The following is a 20,231-nucleotide window of genomic DNA, read 5'->3' as shown; positions in this document are numbered from 1 at the left end:
GGGTTGTGGTTATGTTCCTTAGTCCCGTTTTGGGTCCGAATGAAGGCTGGAGTGTTATTTATTTTTTTATTTTTAAATGGGGAAGGGACTTGGTTTGGAAGGAATAAGGGAGTCGGTTGTTGAGCCCAATGTTGAAAGAAATAAGGAAGTTGGGAGAGTAATGAAACGGATCTGTGAGCTAAGATATTGGGAGATCAACATGGGACAGCTGGGATCAAACTTGGAGCATTAATTACTAAGCACAGGTTCAGCTGCAGACGTGACCTGCACACATTAGACTTAATCATTAAATAATTAAATCAACTCGAATCACCTCTTATAATTATTAAAATGCAATGATGAGGGTAGCACATCTTTTATGGTTAACTTGACCAAATATGTCAATTAAAATAATGATAAGTGCTATGAATAAGATATTAATTTATGCATTATTTAGCACTTATCAATTATTTTGTTTATTTATTTATTCCTTTCCCTGTTTAATATTTCTTTCTTTCTCTGTTCCTTTTTTAATTTTTTCCCACCGTTCTTTTTTTTAATTATTTTTTCTCTCTTTTATTTTTCATTTCTTTTTTTATTCCTTCTTTCTTTTATTCTTTTGCTCTTTTCTTTTTTTTCTTCTCTTTCCTTCTCTTTTCTCCATTGATTTTTTATCCTTTTCAACTTCTTTCCTTCAATTTTTTCTTTACTTTTTTATTTTTTAATAAATTTTAGGGTCTTGTTAGGTTCTTTTCTAAAAGATTAAATAAGAAAATAACAAAAAAATAACAAGAGCATAAATAATGCAAAAAATTATATTGTAAAAAAATTAGAGATTGTAGAGTATAAAATTATCTCACAAACTTTAATTTGTAATACATCTGATCTCTAAAATACATAATTATTTTTTTAAATTTATAAAAAATATATAATATAATAAATTGATTTAGATTTGAGCTAGTATTTTTATAATAAGAAGTTAGTTCAATATATAACTGACATCTTAGGATTTGAGCTTCTAGAACTGATGCTGTTTAGGCTTTTTAGAAACAAATCTATGAACTTCAAAAAGTGGACGGCCGATCAGTGACTTGCTTCGCACGGGGGAACCGTGTGGCGTCATGGCACGTCGCTTCTAACTTTTTTATCCAAGGAAAGGTCCTGGATCTTTAATTTTTTTTTTATTCCTTAAACAGTTTGATCTTTTTTATTTTTAATCAAAACGGCATTTCATTTCCAATAAAGCAGGCAGCTCGACCTTTTTCTTTGCCGTTCTCTCTAACTTTTCCGTTCCAATTCTCTCCTCTGATTTGCGGCGGCCCGCGGCGGCAGCCGTCCCTAACGGCGTTTGAATTCTAGTTCAACCCGTGGATCGTGGACCGGCCTGCAAAACGGGTTCGGTCGGATCTTGGCCCACTGGACCGTCAATCTACTTCCTCGATTCGACAGCAATTCCTCGGCGCATAATTCTCATTCGCTCTTTCTAAAACAAATAAACCGGTCCGTTCCGATGGCGTCGGGTCTACGCACGCGCCGCTTGAATCCCCGGCCGGGCAACCTGGCTAATCCGCTAATTCTTACCTAATCAGACGGCTAGGATCGCGTAGCACTTTCCATCACCCGGTATAGCCGTTGGATCTATATCAGGCGGCAACATCTGTCTTCTGGAGGGGTATTTAAGGAAGGAGAACTAATCTAGTCAACTCCCATGGAGCCAGGAGGGGTATTTACGGCGAAGGGACGAAAAGTGTAGGCAGACTTTCCATATAGTATCACCCCATCGTATAAAAATGAACTTTCTGAGAGGTAATACTTCTCGTCTGCCTTCTTCGTCTACCTTCTTCGTCTCTTCCTCTCCCTCGATCGATCTCGTTTCGACCTACTTTTAGCTGGGTATTTTTTTTTTCTTCTGATTTTTAGTACGATGTAGTGATCTCTCTTTTCTATTATTTTGCGATTTTTCTTCCCCCCCCAATAATCAAGAATATTGGAGAGCATTCGTTGAAACCCTATCCCTAGATCGGCTTCCGGATTTCGTTCTCACCTCCATATGTACCTAAATTTCTCGTAGCAGACGCATCTGTTACTTTTTCTTTTGGTTTTTTCCTCTTGGGCGCAGCTCGAGTTCTTGATTTTTGTTGTCTCTAAAGAAAGACGAAGATTCTTGAATAGTTCAATGCTGAATCTCATAGATTGTGACGAAGATTCTTATCTCATAGATTGTGACGAGGATTCTTATCTCGTAGATTGTTCTTTTTTATGATGTGTTCAAGATTCTGAGGATATCTTGGAGCCATGGTTTTCTTCAGAAGTGTTGCGGTGCTCTCGAAGCTCCGTTCTCGTCTTGTAAGTATTCTGGTTTCATCTTGATTGACTGGAAATTGTGGCATATAGATGATTTTTGCATCTTGATTATTATTTGATTGATTATCTTGCTCTGTTGTTTTTGTGTGATTCTTGGTGGTTTTGATTCCAGGCCCAGCAGTCTACTTCACTGGCTTCTGCGCGGTGGTTTCAAACCCAGAGCGCTGCAGATCTTGTGAGTTTAATCAATTTTTTCTATTGAATATGATCGAAGTTCCTATTTCTGAGATGAATTGCTTTTGCTCCTGCACGATGGTTTGTTTTATCTTGTTTTGGTAGCAAAGAGCTTTGAGACGAGGACCAATCCTTCTATTGTGATGGTATTTGAGTTCATAGTATGGGAATCATTTTTCTTTATTTTTTTCCTTTTTTTGGAAATGATGTATCTAAGTGGATATGATGTACATGCCTAATTTGTATATCATCAAATGAAATAATGACACAAGTATTATGTGTATGGGAGACTGATGTGCCTTGAAGATAGATTGGCTAGTTGCATACCTTTATGTCACTGCTCTTTTGTGTCGAGCTGCCAATATATGCTATGCTAATTCCTTGTGGGACCTGTCTAAACTATTACATAGTTTGACACTGTTTTGCAGCCTACATCGGAAACCAAATGCTCTTCCAGATAGCTCATAGTTGGCTTATTTGTTCATTAAATGTGTTCGAACTAGGTCATCGAGTTCCTCTCTCTCTTCTAATTTCATTGTTATGCAGCCTCTAGTAGCAGATCAACACAGTTCAACAACTTGTATTCTTATATATCTTAAATTACTTTTGTTGTTATGCTGATTTTTGGATTTGGGAGTTCATTTCTTAATTATCTCTTCTTATGCTGTAAAATGCTCTATTGTCTTCATTGGGATGATTGTATCCATTTGATGTAATGATTTATGATCTGATTCATGTTTTGTAATTTGCAGGATCTTCATTCTCAGTTGAAGGATTTGATTCCGGAGCAACAGGTCTTCTTCTTGAAGTTTCTTCATGATTAATTATTTTTAGTTTCTTACCTTCTATTCTGATTTAAACTTTACCCAATACTGTTGTCTGTATCATTCTCATTTTGATGCCGATATCATAACTTATCATCTGGCACGATTTAGAAAAGTTCTGTTACAGATATTAAATGTTCAGTGTGTTGCATCATACCTTATCATCTGACATGATTTAGAAAAGTTCTGTTACAGATATTAAATGTTCAGTGTGTTGCATCATACCTTATCATCTGACATGATTTAGAAAAGTTCTGTTACTGATATTAATCTTCAATGTGTCGCGTACTATGACTTGAATTGGTATTGTGCCTATGCCATGACAAAGATATATGCTTTGCTTGTCCTATAATATTAGTTTAGCATAGGGTGGGGTGTTAATTGATGAATATTCTGGATTTACCAACATGATATAAATAATTTATATATGTTCTATTGGTTTCTCCTCACATTTATGCAGCGTTGCAGATAGTGTATCTCATAACTGTTGTAAGTATTTGTCAGAAGCAACAAGTTGTGTCTATGAGGTTTTCTTACATGGTTGTCAAACATCTGATTTTGTGGTTTCAAACATTCTTTTTTATTTAAAAGAAGCTACTAAAAAGTTTAGATTATGGACAATACAAAAAGAAAATCTTCCAAGCACATCTTTGGTTATCTTTTGAGTATGCCCATGATCATCATTGCGGTACTAATCTGCATGGTAGGCAGTAACACGTGTGTTTTCAAAATTACTTTGGCGTCATAAAGGATGTCATAAGCCATGGCCATGTCGTGTTCTTGTATATGCCCGTGGTCTGTATTTTTGGTATATGCTGCTTCCCTCTAATTATCATCGGAGCATACTTGTTGAGCCCATATTCTTGCGGACATTATAACACGTACAGCCCATGGATATTGGCCAGTTGTAATATCTATGTATTTCCACAATGAATGAGAAAACTCCTTGAGATCAAAGTAACCATATCATGGGTTATGCTTCATGCTATTCAGATATATAGATTCTCTAGTGAACTTTCTATAGTTAGATATCTTACTGTGTTACAGGAGCGCTTGAAGAAACTGAAAGCAGAAAATGGAAAAGTTCAACTCGGAAATATCACTGTTGATATGGTATATCTCTATATGCTTACAATTGATTATCATTCTTTAGTGTGTTGAGTTGTTGACTTTATCTTAGGAGTATGTAATAATCCATATATTATAATTGTATAACTAATTTCTTGGATCCTAACTTGCTTTTTCCTAGGTTATTGGTGGAATGAGAGGAATGACTGGTTTGCTATGGGAGACATCTTTACTTGATCCAGATGAGGTGCATTTTCCTGCTTTATTCTACATGCCATATGATACATAATCACAGCTTAATTTGATTCTGGCTTGATGATACATTTTTCTCTTAAAAGCTTTGTGATCTGGCCAAAAGTTGGTAACTTGACACAATCGATTCTTTGGTTTTCAGGGCATTCGGTTTAGGGGCCTCTCTATTCCTGAATGTCAGAAACTGCTGCCTGCTGCGAGTCCTGGGGGGGAGCCTTTGCCTGAGGGTCTTCTGTGGCTTCTTTTGACTGGCAAGGTGATCATTTTGTTTGTTTATCTGTATAGCAATATCTTTACCGCTCCCTTGAAGCTTGTCTAAAAGATTTTCATGACTCGTGCCTTCTTCAATTGGAGAGTATTCAAGAGTGTCATAAAAGGATTTATGGAAAATACTGAATAGGAGAAAAAGAAATATAGGGCTTTGGTTCTTAATGGATTTGCTTTCAAAGAATGGTTTTATTAGGGATAGACTTTTTGCAGGCATTTCTATGAATGTAGATAAAAATTCTGTCATGTTAATGCAAATGTTCCATGATTTTCCAGATTTGTCACTTGGTAGGTCTTTCTTCCATTACTATCTGGCATGACTTCCTTATGATGTTGAATGCTTCCATCTGGCTAATGGATAAAAACTGTAGCTGGTATTCTATTGATGTTTGCTGATTGATCTTGATTCCAGGATGTGTGTTTTATTTAGAAATGTTAGCACATCTGTGATCAAGTTGGTACTCAACAACATCGGTTTGCTGCTTTATTCAGAAATATCAGCACATCTGTGATCATGTTGGTACTCAACAACATCACTTTGCTTTGTAGCAGACCCCCGTATCCTCGTGTAGTAATCTGAGGTTGTCATTAGGAGATATATGGGTTGACAAGTCAAATTCGACCTCAGTTGTTATGATTTAGTTGATGTACTCTTCTGTCTGTTAACAGTAGAGATGAACATGGTAACCTCCTATAATTGGTAGTGCCATATAATAGCAGGGACATCAGCCTGAAGTAAAAAATTGTTACATCCAGCAGTAGTAGTCATGATTGTGTTGCAAACTTAAAATATGTGTCAGCCATCGTAGACTTCAAATATATTATCAAGAATTTATTTGTCCAATGATATCATATTTTACCTGTAAAACAAAATTTATGGATTCTCAACCTGTTTGATAAAATAGTCATCTGCATCCTTGATTTGCCATAATGTCTTTTTTGTCAATTTTTTTTAATATGAAGAATGAACAATTCTTGTTACATTGCGATTTCAAAGATTCAAAAAGATTTTTCCACTTGCTTGCTTGGTACAGATGTGCTACAGGGACTTCCTGGAACTATTATGGTTGTAGAAATGTAGTATCTGAAAAGAGGGAAGAATTCTGCTTGCTTATGTTGGTGATATTTGATGGCTATACTTTTAGAACTTAAAATTGTTTTGTTGGGAAAGGCTGGTAGAACTGTTTATTTAAGGGACTAACATTTGATTTTGAAGATATGATAAGCATGAGATCTTTGTTAACTTTTGGAGTTAGTGGTAAGTGCAAACTGTAGAGGGATTGACCTTTAGAGGAATGTTATTGAGCTATGAGTGTATGGTTTTCTATATGTTCTAGGTCAATATAATGGTTTCTTTTTGTTGGACTCAAAAGACTACGGATGCTTTCTGAAGTTAGTGAAAAAGATGAAACAAGTATATATGATAGGCTAGTATCATGGTGGGTATATACTTGTTTTCTTTTGTTTTTTTTGGCTTTTTTTTGGGTCCATGTTTTCATTGGGGTTGTTTCTGATTAATTCAGTTGAGTTGTCAATAGGAGGACAAGTAAGAACTTAGGCTCTAAGGCAATAGGTAGGCTGATAACATTCTGGACTGTTCAAATTATGTTGCTGGTGAGATTAATGATGTGAACTATTGAAGGACAATGTAGAATGGATATTGGGGAAAGCAATAGCTGATTCTCTTTTTTTTTGGATTGCTTAGTTTCCAGGTTGAGAGCTGTAGTGCTTCTTTTTTTTCCTTCAAAGTCTTGCAAGGTATCCTAAGATATGCTATATATTAGATGTAGTGGCATAGAGATCGTGGGAAAGAAAATTTTTCGCATTTGTATTGTAATTCTTAAAGGCCATGTATTTAAAGGAGCTGAAATGATGACTTATTTCTTGTACAAGGAAAGTGCACTGTTTCTGGATTGATTGGGGAACATGTCTTTTATTATCATGGTGGTAAAACTATGTTTGCACTCTTACCAATCAGGAAAAGAGGCTAGTCACTCCCCATCAACAAAAATAAGAGAGGGAAAACAGAAAATATTATAAAAATAGGCAAAAAGGATATATTTGATCGAATCAAACCAAAAACATGACCTGTAGCATTATGTTTTTTCATTCTGTAAAACAACACTTGCTGGATCTGTACAATCCGGTTGCCCCATTTCACTTTCTGTCTACATTTAATATTCACGAGTGTGATAGAGTTTGATTGCATATCACATAAATCTGCTCGTACTCTATCCTTGAGTGTCCCTTTTTTCAGTGTATCATTTATTTGTGAAAAAGTTGAATGTTGGCTCATACTACATTTTATTATTCAGGACTAATTTCTTCTTCTTCTTTCCTGTAGGTGCCAAGCAAAGAACAAGTTGATGCACTATCAAAAGAACTGCACAGTCGCTCAAAAGTTCCAGGTTTTTTTGTCAACCAAGTTATTTATGGATTGCTTGTAAATTCTGCACATTACTTGATACACATAAAAATTAATTATTCATGCAGCTATGTGGTTCATTATAAGCAACTATATTCATGATATCTTATGATGTGTCAATAGCGCGAACATGCATAGGTCATGCATTCATAATGGCATTATGCATTCAAAATTTTTATGTCCTGGTTCTAAGATTTTGACTGAAAAGGGAAAAATTGAAAAAAATATTACATTATAAGGTTAAACAATATACTGTATCCTATTTTTCTTTTCCACTCACTAGATTACTATTTGCTAGATGAAATGTTAGATCACATTGTGATGCTCTGATGTAAATTTTGTTGGTTATTCAAGCTCAATTATCAATATATCACCATGCAAAAATTTGTGAAGTATTCAGTGCTCAAATATCTCTACAATGTAGCTTGTGTATAATTGCTATTGGAAAGTGCATGGGAAAGGCTAATCAGTTTTTTTACATCAAGGAGTGATCACTTACAGTTGGTAACGTTCCGGACATGCATACATGTAAAGTATGATGTTTTCAGAAAGACAAAATATACCTGTTTCACTACATTATTGCAGTACCATGCAATTTGCACTCTAGATAGTGTTATTTAGAAGTGGTAGTATTCCCTACTGCTCTAATGTAACCGAACTGCTGCGGTCATGAAACCAAACTACCAGCTACCATTTTTGTCAAAAAAAAAAACTCGTTTGGTGTCACTTTATTTCTTGTTCTATACTTTAAAAAACAAAAAACACAGAAATTGAGAAAAAACATGTTTTGGTGCTATTGTTTTTATTTTGTATTTTTTAAAAGTTATTTTATTATTTCTAGAAAAATTCGAAGTAAGAAATATTTACTTTCAATAATTTCAAAAATAAGAAATCATATATTTTACTATCACCATCGACAGTGCCACCACCATCACTCCCCTCAACTTTGCTGCCACCATAGCTGTCATCTCCACTGTCGCCGCCACCGCCACCGTTGCTACCATCATTGTTGTCGCCTTCTTCATAATGTTGTTGCCATCCTTGTTACCTCCTCCGTCATACTGGTGCTGCCATCGTCGCCATTGCTGCCACCACACTACCTCTGCCATTGTCGTTGCCGCCATCACTACATGTTTATTTTTTTAAAAAACTTTAAAAACAGAAATAGAATTTCTATTTTATTTTTGAAAACCGAAAAAATGAAAATAATGGCAAATGACGCCGAAGCCGTCTGTTTTTTTTTAAATTTAAGTTCTAAAGATTTGCTAGAAAAAGTTCATTTCCCTGTGAAATAGTTTGCCCACATATTCCTTGACTTATTTGACTTGCATCCTCAATCACGTCACATTCGTTAAAATGCACTAGCATCAAACGTGATGCTGCCATTGTTCTGATCATGTTAGGGAAATGTTAATATTGGACTATTGATGCAGATCATGTTTACAAGGCAATCAATGCTCTTCCGGCAACAGCTCATCCAATGACACAGTTTACCACTGGTGTTATGGCACTGCAGGTAATTTCTACTCCTGTATCATCATTTTGATTTATGCTGTTGGCTTCTTATATGTGAATATATTAATTCAGATAAGATAATCATTCTCGAGATATTTCTCTCTCATTATCTGTAGGCATGTCTGTATACATTAATGTGCCTAGCTGCTTTGTGGGAGTTTGGACCCATAAGCGTTGACATCATGGAATATATATTATTAGTAAACATAAACATATAAATAAAGACGTCAATGTAGCTGCAAGCAAGGAAGAAAGATTATAGAAAAATAAAAACCTACCAGAATACTTGCATGAATACTACATAAGATTCACAGCATATAATATGTGCAAGAATGTTGTGAAATTAGCTCAAATCTTCATAGCCTAGTTGCCTGAAATAATGCTGGCCATGATGTTTTCTCCTTATACACTGATGAGAATCTTTTTAACCAAAAGCAGAAAAAAATTGATGCATGATCTGCTTTAAATTCTCTTATGCAATTTATGAGACTCTTCCAATATTTTTTGGTCTCTTGTCGATTTAAATACAAATACCTTATCAACTAAAAAAACATGACATACGTCACACCTTTAGCCTTTCTATAATTTATTCCACTGGAAATCTGATAAAACCTTCAGTAAGTATGTTTTTGCAATTGAAATAAATTGGGAAGCAACCAAACCGTGACAAGCATTTCATTTTCTTTAGTTTGATTATATAGCTTCAGTAAAGTACCGTTCCATAGTAAATTGGTCAAAGCTATTGTTCTTTAAATCTAATGTCATGACTTCAGCTAATAATGAATTTCAGATAATAATGAATTTCCGATGAATCTATTTCTTCCATATACCAAAAAGTGTCTATGTTACCCAATATTCTAGATGGCTTCACATAGGGTTGCACATGGGTCGGTCAGTTTATGTTGGAGGCTAATTCAGAACCGCCCCAATCCCAATTGGTTATTAATTTTTGGAACCAGAACGGAATCAATCGATAGTGGAACCAACACAACCCAGCCCAATTAAGATCAGGTCGGTTCGATCGGTTCTGGGATTACCTAACAATTATGCAAAAATTCAGCAAATAAACTTAATGAAATAAATTAACAATGAGAGGTGGCTTACAAAGATTAATATACAATCTATTTAAATTCATTTTACCATAGTAGTTGTAATCTTCTACCTAGGGTGATGCACCCACTTTGGAATCTTCTCGGAATCTTGAACCCGCACTTGCTTTCTAAATTCTTCCTTATTAAAAGTGTTTCTGTAAGTGACCATTTTCTAGAACCCATGCCTGCAGTTGCTCCTGGTCCTCGCAACTAAGCATCTTACAACTTTAAAACCCAAAATATTTATGTATCTACAATATAAGCTGTTGCAAATTAGAGTCACCATAAACTAATGTTTTATTAAAAAAAAAGCGATAGTTAACCAAAATCATGGGTGAAGAACTATGAAAATTAACCATTATAATTAATATAATACTAGAGAATAACTTGATATGGATGTATGCATATGTGAGTTTATATATGGATCAGGTTGGTTCGGATCTGGGTTATCTAACCCCTTAACCCAAACCTCAAATTGATCTAATCAGGTTTCTGAAAATTGGAATAGGCACTGACCTTGTCCTTTTTGAACCTGAACCAACCCAACCCAACAAGGCCAGTTCGGTTTGATTCTTGGGTTGACAAACCCATGTGTACCCCTACCTTCACATAAATGGAATTTTGGAGGGTCGAATCTAAGTGCATTGGTAGAACATATCTTTAAAGATCACCATCAAGGTTAAGGGCACGACATGGGAATTTTTTTAAGTTTGATGAATCATACTCAAGGCCAAATATAGATTGGAATTGTGGATTAGCTTTGCAAGGTAGAATGAAGTGTACAACTTTCTTCTAATAGCTGCTCACCATCATGTTAGTAGATTTACATAAGTAGCTATCTTTTGGCTGCTTCCACAAAGTGTTGTGCAAATGTTTTTTTAAATTACTAATGCTCCTAATTTAATTTGTATTTTAAATATTTATGTTTCAATTTATTATAATTTTCAGCTCGAATTTCAAATATCTTTGGTAGGTTTTTTACTCCCATCTTGTGTAGGATTGCTGTTTACAGTTTCCACTTTTTGATAATTTTGGTTATGAAGTTTAAGCAATCAAGATTGTGTTTTGAAGTGGTTTTAGTGGCTTTCTACATGGGAGTTCTATCAATAAATCCATATTTTCTTAATATTAAAGAGATGTTTCTTTTCTCTCTATAATGCCACTGAATAAGTGTTAGCTCGTAAACTTAGCAGGAGCCCTGGATTCATGGTGGTATGAAGCTACTAGCTAACATCCCTGTTTTCTTCTCCCCCGTCTTCTCTTGTCCATATTATTTTTCTTGCTTCCTATTCAGTGTCATTACTAGTTGGAGGCTATAGATCTTTTCAAGTTCCCCAAAAGTTATCTACATGACCTATGAGCATGCTATGCTTCTGCCCAGCTCAGCCTAGTTTCCCCTGTATCTCAAGTTTAACCTGAACCCTAACTTCCCAATAATCTGTATTTTGATTTATTTTCCCAAGATTAGAACTTTACTTCTAGTTCTCCTACATCAAAAGTCCACTGTCCTTAGGGCAATTCCAGTCATCTTTTTAGTCATCTTTTTAGTCTTTTTAGTCATCTTTTTAGTTATTTAACTGATGCATGACAGATGTTCCATTTATGTGCTCTTAAATGCTTTGCATGGTTTGTGATGGAAACTGATTCAAAATGCATTTTTTGTAGTTGATGAATATGGAATGTAAGTTTTTGATGAATAATCCAGGTATACAGAAAAAGATTAAGAAAAACATAAAACATGCTGGCACCCAATACATGGGTGCCATCACCTGCCCATGTGCATCTACATCTCAACCTCAATAGCATGGTTGTTCTTGTCTCCTGTGTCAATAGTGGCCGTGATGCTCATAAGTCATGGTCATAAGTCATCACTTATAAAAGTAAACTACAGTCTAAATGCTCTAGTGCCACATGCATATATTGTGCAAGAGAGTTGCCTTTCTTTCTCATGCTTAAGTGAAGTAAAAAAATCAAGGTTGTATTTATTATAATCTTTCAGATATATCATTTGAAGAAGTTTCCTTGAGACGGTTCTTTCTCTCCTATTTCAGGTTGAAAGTGAATTTCAGAAGGCATATGATAAAGGGTTATCTAAATCAAAGTAAGTTTTCTGAAGTATATAGTTTCAAAAAATTATTTGACAATAATACAGTGAGTTTGCCTAAGATTTGCCATTGTTACTTATAGGTTCTGGGAGCCGACATATGAGGACTCTATGAACTTAATTGCACGAGTTCCAGTTGTGGCTTCTTTTATTTATCGAAGGTAGTATTTATTTATTGACTTGCTGAACTAGTAGTTATACCAGAATGTCAGTCTGCTTATGTTTTCCTAGATTAGTTCTGTGGGAATCAGAATCTTTGAACTTGATTTAATTTTACGGAGTACATATAAGTTTTTCATGTTTACTTGTAATCTTCCACCTATTTGTTTCATATAACCACCAGGGACAAGCTTTTTCTGTTGCATTGATATAAATTAAATTAGGATTCAAAATCATACTTTGGTTTCACTATTACAGGTGGCTCCCTACATGCCATGTATGGGTCTCTTATTTAACTGGTCATGCCATAGACATCAATATTGTTAGACATATACATATTACATTTTTCTAATATTTCATTTCTTGCACATGAATATCTCTAGATTTATTTGTTTAAAGCCACTTGTCTGCCACATCATTTCTTATGAAAAAATCTTAATGCCGGCATGAAGCATTTAATCTGCCATCATGACTATGGTGATGCATGCATGTTTATGGACTGTTCTCCTGTATGCTGAAGGATTTACAAGGAGGGACAAATCATACCCGCGGATCGTTCTCTGGATTATGGTGCAAATTTTTCTCACATGCTGGGATATGATGATCCAAAAATGCTGGAGTTGATGAGACTTTATGTGACAATTCACAGGTGGCCGATCCATTATAATGTTCTCTATTCTTCCCCTTACCTTTCCCAATTTTTTTCCCTACATTTCATTACCAAAACTTAATGCCATTTTCCACATTTGGATTCACATATGTGTTCTGCAGTGACCATGAGGGTGGGAATGTTAGTGCACATACTGCTCATCTGGTAAATGAGACTCTATTTTCTATCGTTCATTCTGTTTTATTTTGCTGCGGTGCAACTCCATATTAGACAGTATAAGAAGATAAAGCTTGTGTATCCACTAGCAGTTTAAGCTAACTATCGTATCTACATTGGCATTGTTTTCAGTTCCATTTCCAATGATGCATCATGAGTATTCTCTATAATTGCTGATAAAACACTGATTCAATTTTCAGGTTGCTAGTGCTCTGTCAGATCCATACCTTTCATTTGCAGCTGCACTTAACGGTTTGGCTGGCCCACTCCATGGTTTGGCTAATCAGGTAATGTTGTCTTTTGCACCACTTTTCTTTTTCTTATTTGCTGCCGCTTTATCTACAAATTGATCTTCAAAAGCAAACTTATTGTCATGAACACAGTATGCAAAACTGGTACTAGATGGTCCGGGATGTACCGTACCGAACTGGATGGTACAGACCATATTATACCAGTTTGGTACCAGTTTATGGTATGGAGGGTGTACTGACACTTGGTATGCTGAACTGGTTCCATATTATATCATATTGACACAGTAATAGCGTGGCATCGGTACGGAGCCTGGTATCAAGATGGCGTACCTTGGGCACTGGGAATCATACTATTAAGTAACTAGTTTGTTACGGTATGGTCAGTATAGTATGCTACGCACCCCGCATTGAGAAAGTCTTCCAACATTTTTTTCTCTATCCTAGCCATGGTATTGGCTGAAGGCTTGAAACCAGGCAATACAGTAGTTTTGCTTAGTTTGGACCAGTAGTACAGACTGGTTCGGCTTATATACTAAACCAAATCTCGGTACGGCACATTTGGTATGGGTTGGTACAGGTTGTTGTGATAGCCGTGGTCATGCAATGATTTTAGAAGTAATCAATACATCTCAGTATGTCTTGGAAAAGAGTGTAAACCTGGTATTGTGTCATTCAGGATGTATTTCTTTTTGGATGCCAAAATGACAAATTTTCCCATCTTTGGTTTACCAAAAACCCTGTTTATACTATTTTCAGGTACATTTTGTCCTACACATATCATTCTAGTAGTTTTTAATGCTCATTAGCAGGGTCTCTGCCATTTTATTCTGTCAAACATACTGATGAGAAATATATATGCTAAATCACAAACAATTGTTGTCTGGAAGTTGGTAGACTTCAGTGATGCCAATCTATTCTTTCTCTCCCCTGCTAATTACTCAGCTCCTTTTTTTCGAGAGACTAATTACTCAATTTCTACCAGCTTATTTTTGATTATCTTACTCAAGCATTCACAAGTCCAGCAGTCTGTGTCATGAAGACGTACAACACAACAGTCTCATGTTTTTTTGTTTTTTCTGTTAACTGCTGCAGGAAGTGCTTTTATGGATCAAATCCGTGGTAGAAGAGTGTGGAGAAAACATTACAACTGAACAGTTGAAAGACTATGTCTGGAAGACTTTAAATAGTGGCAAGGTAACTCGTTCTTTTATCATCCTAGTTTGTAGTTGATCGTGCTTAGAAACAAGGCAGCAGTTTAGTATTTTTAGCGATGCAATAGATGCACAAAAATAGAAAAAGGAAAATATGTACTAATGTAAGATTGAAGTTATTCCTTTTCTGATGCTATCCATACAAAGACATGGAGATATTGCACCCTTGGGTTGTGAAGAAAATCTGTTTGGCTTGTGTTATATTGTAAGTTGAGTAGATACAAGTGAAATGAAGAAAATCTGGTGAATTATTTCTTTCTACATTTATTCCCTCAATACAGGATCTCTGATGCTTTTGCATCAATTTACCCTCTTCTCTTGGGAAGGGGTTTCTAAACACTCTTGCCCTTCTGCTTGTGAGTTGTTTTAAGACCGTCATCCAATGTATAGGATATTTTCAGTGTATCCTTTATACCTGTTTGAAACTAACCAGAGAAATTCTCATGCTAGCATTGTTTGTTTCCATTTCACTCTTTAAATTGTTTACAGGTTGTTCCTGGATATGGGCATGGAGTTCTACGTAAAACGGATCCAAGATATACATGCCAAAGGGAATTTGCGTTGAAGCATTTACCTGATGATCCATTGTTCCAGCTGGTTAATTTCATAAACCCTTCTGATATAATTGCTGTTGTGCCTTTTCTAGGTCAACATCCAATTCGAATATTATGTCTATCTTCAAAATTGTTCCATAACCTTTGTTTTACTTCTCTTTTTAGGTTTCAATGTTGTATGAAGTTGTTCCTCCGATACTTACTCAGCTAGGCAAGGTAACATTGTCAGATGTCTTGCTTATTCATTTTTGCTGTGCAAAGATAACTATATATAGATAGCTGTGTTTTCATTATCAATTTGTCCGGGGGCATGAGTAGAGCGTCATTAGTAATTTGAGGTAAAAGAATAACCTTTCAAGCCCGAGATGGTAACCTCTTTTTAGGTAGCATTTTGCTCATCTTTCAGAGTAACTCTATGGATTATTCAAGTCTTATTGACATAAGTCAGGTGGTCGGGAACCATGATGGTGCAGTTCTTACAGAAATATTGACTATATACACGACTCTATGGTTGAATGTGCCAAATATGCCATGTACTGTTGTTAGTTCTTGCAGCTGGTGCCACAGTCTGATGCTTCGAGGAATGTTTCTAGCATCAGTTCATGTAGAAAAAAATGCTTGGAGTGATGATTATATATAGAGTTTTCTACTGTTGGGAGGAGTTTAGAATGAGTTGTCGTGATTTTCCTCAATTTCTCAGCCCCTAAAGCTAGTATTGCAAATTTTACTGCATCAGCATCATTACTCTTTGCCTTGAGGTTCTCATCATCTAACTGAATTGAAAGGAGACGTGTATGCTCTGCTAAAACGTATGATCCCCATGCTTCTCATCTCATCCATGCTGTCTGTAGTGCATTTGTTGTATAATCTTTTAAAAAGTACAAAGAAACATGCTTGAAATGATGATAGGAGTGTCTTGTACGTCCTCATCTTTACTACTTTTGGTAGGCCCAAGGTGTTTTCTTCAGCCCATTGTTGCTCAGCTTGTTCAAGAGCTTTAGTACATGCATCATCAGTTTTTTCTAAGATGTGGTAAACTCTTTAAAGCCACCCAATAGATGTACTTGTGATCCCTTCACAATTTTTGCCACCGCAAGTGCTTGACAATTGTCTGAGATATTGGGTCAGACTGCCTACTTCATAACAGTTGGTCTGTTTTTACGTCTTGTTCCTTTTTCATCCTTTCTCATCTACTCCAACTTGGCTCAATTTTCATTGTGCTTTTAAATGCTACTGGATTTTCTTGCATATTCCATTTTAATTTATGGCAGCCAAGTCGCTACTTGGTTTACATTCTCGTTCTTGCCTTGATGTGCATGATCCTAAAATATTGAGCTCATAAACAATAGGATTAAGACATTAAGATCACTCATAAGTTCATGCGGCATCATGTTGAGTAGGATTAAGATGGATCATAAGCTTAAGCTGCATCCTTGAGTGTGCTTGTGTGTTTATTTGCATGCATGTTTATTAATACTATTCTTGAATAATTGCTGTATGTGGGATTGCCCATTTTACATTTATGACGTGGGGAGTTTATCACATTCGATATAATAGGCCCATGACTTTGGTCCTTTATTTTGTTCTTTTTGAGTGATGCATCCTTCTCAACTGTGTCAAAGTACATAGGCTGCAGGCTACCAGAGTGGTCGCTGTTTTTATCTCTGCTTCTTTTTAGTTTTTGCTATACTTGTTCTGGTATTTGGTGACAAACCACCTCACTTTCTATGGATATGTTTATTTGATCGATAGCTTTTCTCACTTTAGATGAGTCTACCTAGTACTCACTGATTAACAGTTAGCATATATTATTAATTTGCAACTACATTCTGTACTCAATTTGTGAAAAGCCATCTTGGTCTTCCTTCTTGAGGGTGTGAATGAGTATCAGATGCAATTATCTATTATCATGGAGTCAACATTGCATTTCACTTGCCTGCATTAGATGGTGTTGTGCAGAGAGCTCACTATTTTATCCAGGCTATTTGTCAACCTGGTTCTTGTTCTTGCATGTATTCTCTATTTGTCATCATTAGGTGGCTATTTCTATTCTATTTACTTATGGGTGGCTATTTCTACTCTATTTACTTATGGGCATATTAAATCTGGAGGCCCAGTTGCAACTCTCTACTGCTTTCTGTGCTCTGTATACAAAGTTTATGAGCTGTTGTAAGAGAATTTATATTCAGGGTTCTAAAATTTAGTCCACTTCTAATTTAGTGTGCTATTCCAACGTTTAATCATTTCTTCTGAAGGTACCCATCCTATGAGTTCGGCACTTAGTTATCACTGTGAAGCTTTCGAGGTAACAAAGTTAGTAGTTGGTGAAATTCTAAGAAGAGTATAAACCACTTCTCATAACAAAATGATGGTTGCAGGTCACTTAAGCAACATTATCATGTAGGGCAACATAGGGCTGTAGATCCTTTCTATCTGATTGGATCCATTGTTTTACTTTTTGTTCTCGTTTTTTTCAAAGTTAAAGTCTGGCACTTACCATGAAGAAACAGATAACAATTGATATTCTTAAAACTAGGTGATCCCAGGATATGATTTAGTCTAATTGTTCAATATTCTGTTGGTGCTATGGATCTGAGGATGAACGGGAGGCTGTGATGATCTTTGTGTTCAGTTCGTCTGGGTTGAAACAATTTCGTCAGGCCCAGGAGTTAGGCATGATGCCTTTATACATCGCGTAGACTTGGCAGTTGCGGTCATGATAAATTTGAAGTTAGTGAATTAGAACAGCATCAGCTGCAAAATTTAGAATGATGAAAATTCTGGATCCCTCCTATTTGACTAATAGGATTTAAGAGTCCTAAGATTTGAATGATGCAAAATCCTGTTAATTTAGTCATGCTCTTTCTAAATATTTGTATACCAAGTCCCAATGAAACTTTTCTTAATATCTGTATCCTAACAAAACTATCTCAAAATAACAAGGATTGGCTAATGAAATTCTGATCCAAAGTTTGCACACTCATGACTACGTCAAAGCACTGTTCATGTAATATTGCGCCTATTTCTAAATTAATAAACCTTAATTACATTTGGAAATTTTTCATCTCCTGCTTGTGTTATTTTAACAGAACTGATCAAGCAAAACATGAGTTTGAACATGCCTAGGATGTTGTCGATTTGGTTTGAGTTCTAGTTTGTAATAGTTTCTACCATATTGTTAAGTAATGCTTATTCTTTGAGATTTGTGCAGGTCAAGAATCCATGGCCCAATGTTGATGCTCATAGTGGAGTCTTGCTGAACCATTTTGGTTTGTCTGAAGCAAGGTAAGCTGTCTTTTCAGCTTTAACATAGGGCTACAAGGTCCAATTCATTGTGGACAAATCTTTTTAGTGAAAGTATCATGCTAAAAAGTTGATGTTCCAGTGGGAAACTTGCCAACAGAATAGGTGATAGCCCACTCTAGAGATGTTGAATAATTAGATGGTGGTTAAAGAGGACATTATCTAAATCAATATCATAATGGATTGATTTTAATATCTAAGATTCATTTCTCAACGTTTTGTTCCGCGGCAAACGGTCAGATGCTGCAATAGGCAGTCTGTAGCCTAGTTGGCAAGGACTTTGATCATAGCATCATATAATTTGCACTGCACATATAGTCTACTGACTTGAGCTTGCAGACTGACGAAATCAATGAAATTTTGGCATACGCAGGTATTACACTGTTCTATTTGGTGTCTCAAGAAGCATAGGGATAAGCTCCCAGGTTAGTGCCTCCATTTCCTGCTACTTTCTTCAGGTGATTGTTTAATTATCTGTGTGAGATCTTCTAAGCCTCCATTAATGGTGCAGCTTATATGGGATCGTGCTCTTGGATTACCGCTCGAGAGGCCAAAGAGTGTGACCATGGAATGGCTTGAAAACTACTGCAAGAAAGCTGCTTGAGCGTATAAGCATCATAATTGGAGATAATTCACCACGCTGATTTTCTTGTGCAATAAGAGAAACAGGGGGCACAACAGGCGAGCCTTGTTGTTTAAGCGGAAAGAATAATTTGGGCAGCATTCTTTTCTTATGTAGCAGTTAAAAACTTTTGATGGCCATCCATCTCCAGTCACACTGATTGGACCTCATGCTATAGCCACTTGGATCCTGAGAGTTGAGGAAAGTTTGAGCTCAATTTGGTCGATCTAATGTCCATTGGATCAAACTTGTTCCCCTGTGATCCTGAGGTTTGAACTCGTTGAGTGATTCAATGTATTCTTTTGCTATTACTGTTTTCCTTTTTTGCCCCCTTGGAAGTTGGAAACACTGCCCGAAGGAAGTTTAGGTGGTAGCCCTTTGCGATTCCTGGAAGGAATCATTCGATGCATAATATATTTTTGAATTTTTACAATTTTAACTCTAATGGCCATTCTAATTGAAGATCCAAATCATTTGGATATGTTTTAGATATAAATATTACCAAAGAATATTAATCTATGCTTCAAATTAATTTAAAAACGAGTGGTATTCATTGTTTTAGTATAATAAAATATATAAGATGATATATAAATTGCTAATTTCACTTTATGTATTATCATCGATAGATTTAAAATTATTGGCCATTGATGGTTAATTATAGTAAATAAAGCACCATGCTATATTAACTCTATTTTGATGTGTACTTGATGATTATATGGGAGATAAAATATGTAATATTGGTTTCTAAATATTTTTGTGGTGTCATATTCCATGGATCATTGATTTTAAATTACTAACTCTATTTTCAAGGAGTATGTTATAATAAGTGGTCCATGTCATGGCTGCTTTCGGTTTGATAAGAACTTAAGAATAAAACTATATAAAAGTAATGGAACTGGAATTCTCATTAGATAAATTACAAAATAAATATATAAAATCCTAAAATTTACCACTCAGGCAAAACTTTTAGTCCAAAAAAATATTAATAAAATATTTTTTTAATTTTTTATTTTATTGTAATATTTTTTTTGATAGGGTGGATTGATCATTCATGGTGTGAATGCATTCAATAAAATTAGAAAACAAAAAAGTTTAGAGAGACAGAGATGACAATGATCAATGCGACAGGTCGAAAATGGGATGACTAAGATCACTTGGATCTGATAGGTCAAAATGGGTTGACTTAGGTGACTTGATGTGTTGACTAAGTTGGGTTGCACATTGATTTTTTAAAATCTTAGG

The 20,231-nt window shown here is 35.6% G+C and overlaps 1 protein-coding gene across 6 annotated transcripts; it reads left to right on the top strand.

The window, feature by feature from the left end:
* The first annotated feature begins 1,686 nt into the window (after positions 1–1,686).
* Positions 1,687–19,422, top strand: LOC103702283 (citrate synthase, mitochondrial). 6 transcript variants are annotated; one of them, XM_008784626.6, is made up of 20 exons: positions 1,687–1,785; positions 2,226–2,325; positions 2,456–2,518; positions 3,270–3,311; positions 4,389–4,454; positions 4,591–4,656; positions 4,804–4,917; positions 7,273–7,336; positions 8,787–8,869; positions 12,011–12,060; positions 12,147–12,224; positions 12,743–12,871; positions 12,994–13,036; positions 13,249–13,335; positions 14,392–14,493; positions 15,000–15,107; positions 15,230–15,280; positions 18,276–18,349; positions 18,741–18,792; positions 18,879–19,422. In XM_008784626.6, exons 2-20 carry the CDS (start codon positions 2,275–2,277, stop codon positions 18,969–18,971), a joined length of 1,416 nt encoding a protein of 471 aa, XP_008782848.3. In that variant the 5' UTR covers positions 1,687–1,785; positions 2,226–2,274; the 3' UTR covers positions 18,972–19,422. The 6 variants fall into 6 exon arrangements, with proteins under 6 accessions (XP_008782848.3, XP_026658477.3, XP_008782846.3 ...); XM_026802676.3 differs by having other exon boundaries at positions 1,693–1,785; positions 2,253–2,325; XM_008784625.4 differs by having other exon boundaries at positions 1,735–1,872.
* Positions 19,423–20,231: the final 809 nt, after the last annotated feature.

The sequence above is a fragment of the Phoenix dactylifera genome, chromosome 11, assembly GCF_051530095.1.
Source record: "Phoenix dactylifera cultivar Ajwa chromosome 11, Ajwa_hap1_PhDact_Kaust_v1.1, whole genome shotgun sequence".
NCBI classification, from domain to species: Eukaryota; Viridiplantae; Streptophyta; class Magnoliopsida; order Arecales; family Arecaceae; genus Phoenix; species Phoenix dactylifera.
This window is presented reverse-complemented; position numbering and strand designations above follow the sequence as displayed.

What these genes read in the sequence shown, in the direction of transcription:
- LOC103702283 (XM_008784626.6), top strand. Translation starts at nt 2,275, where the DNA reads ATGGTTTTCTTCAGAAGTGTTGCGGTGCTCTCGAAGCTCCGTTCTCGT. An exon ending in CTTTACTTGATCCAGATGAG is followed by an intron (nt 4,657 to 4,803) that starts GTGCATTTTCCT and finishes TTTGGTTTTCAG; the next exon opens with GGCATTCGGTTTAGGGGCCT. An exon ending in TACTTACTCAGCTAGGCAAG is followed by an intron (nt 15,281 to 18,275) that starts GTAACATTGTCA and finishes AGATTTGTGCAG; the next exon opens with GTCAAGAATCCATGGCCCAA.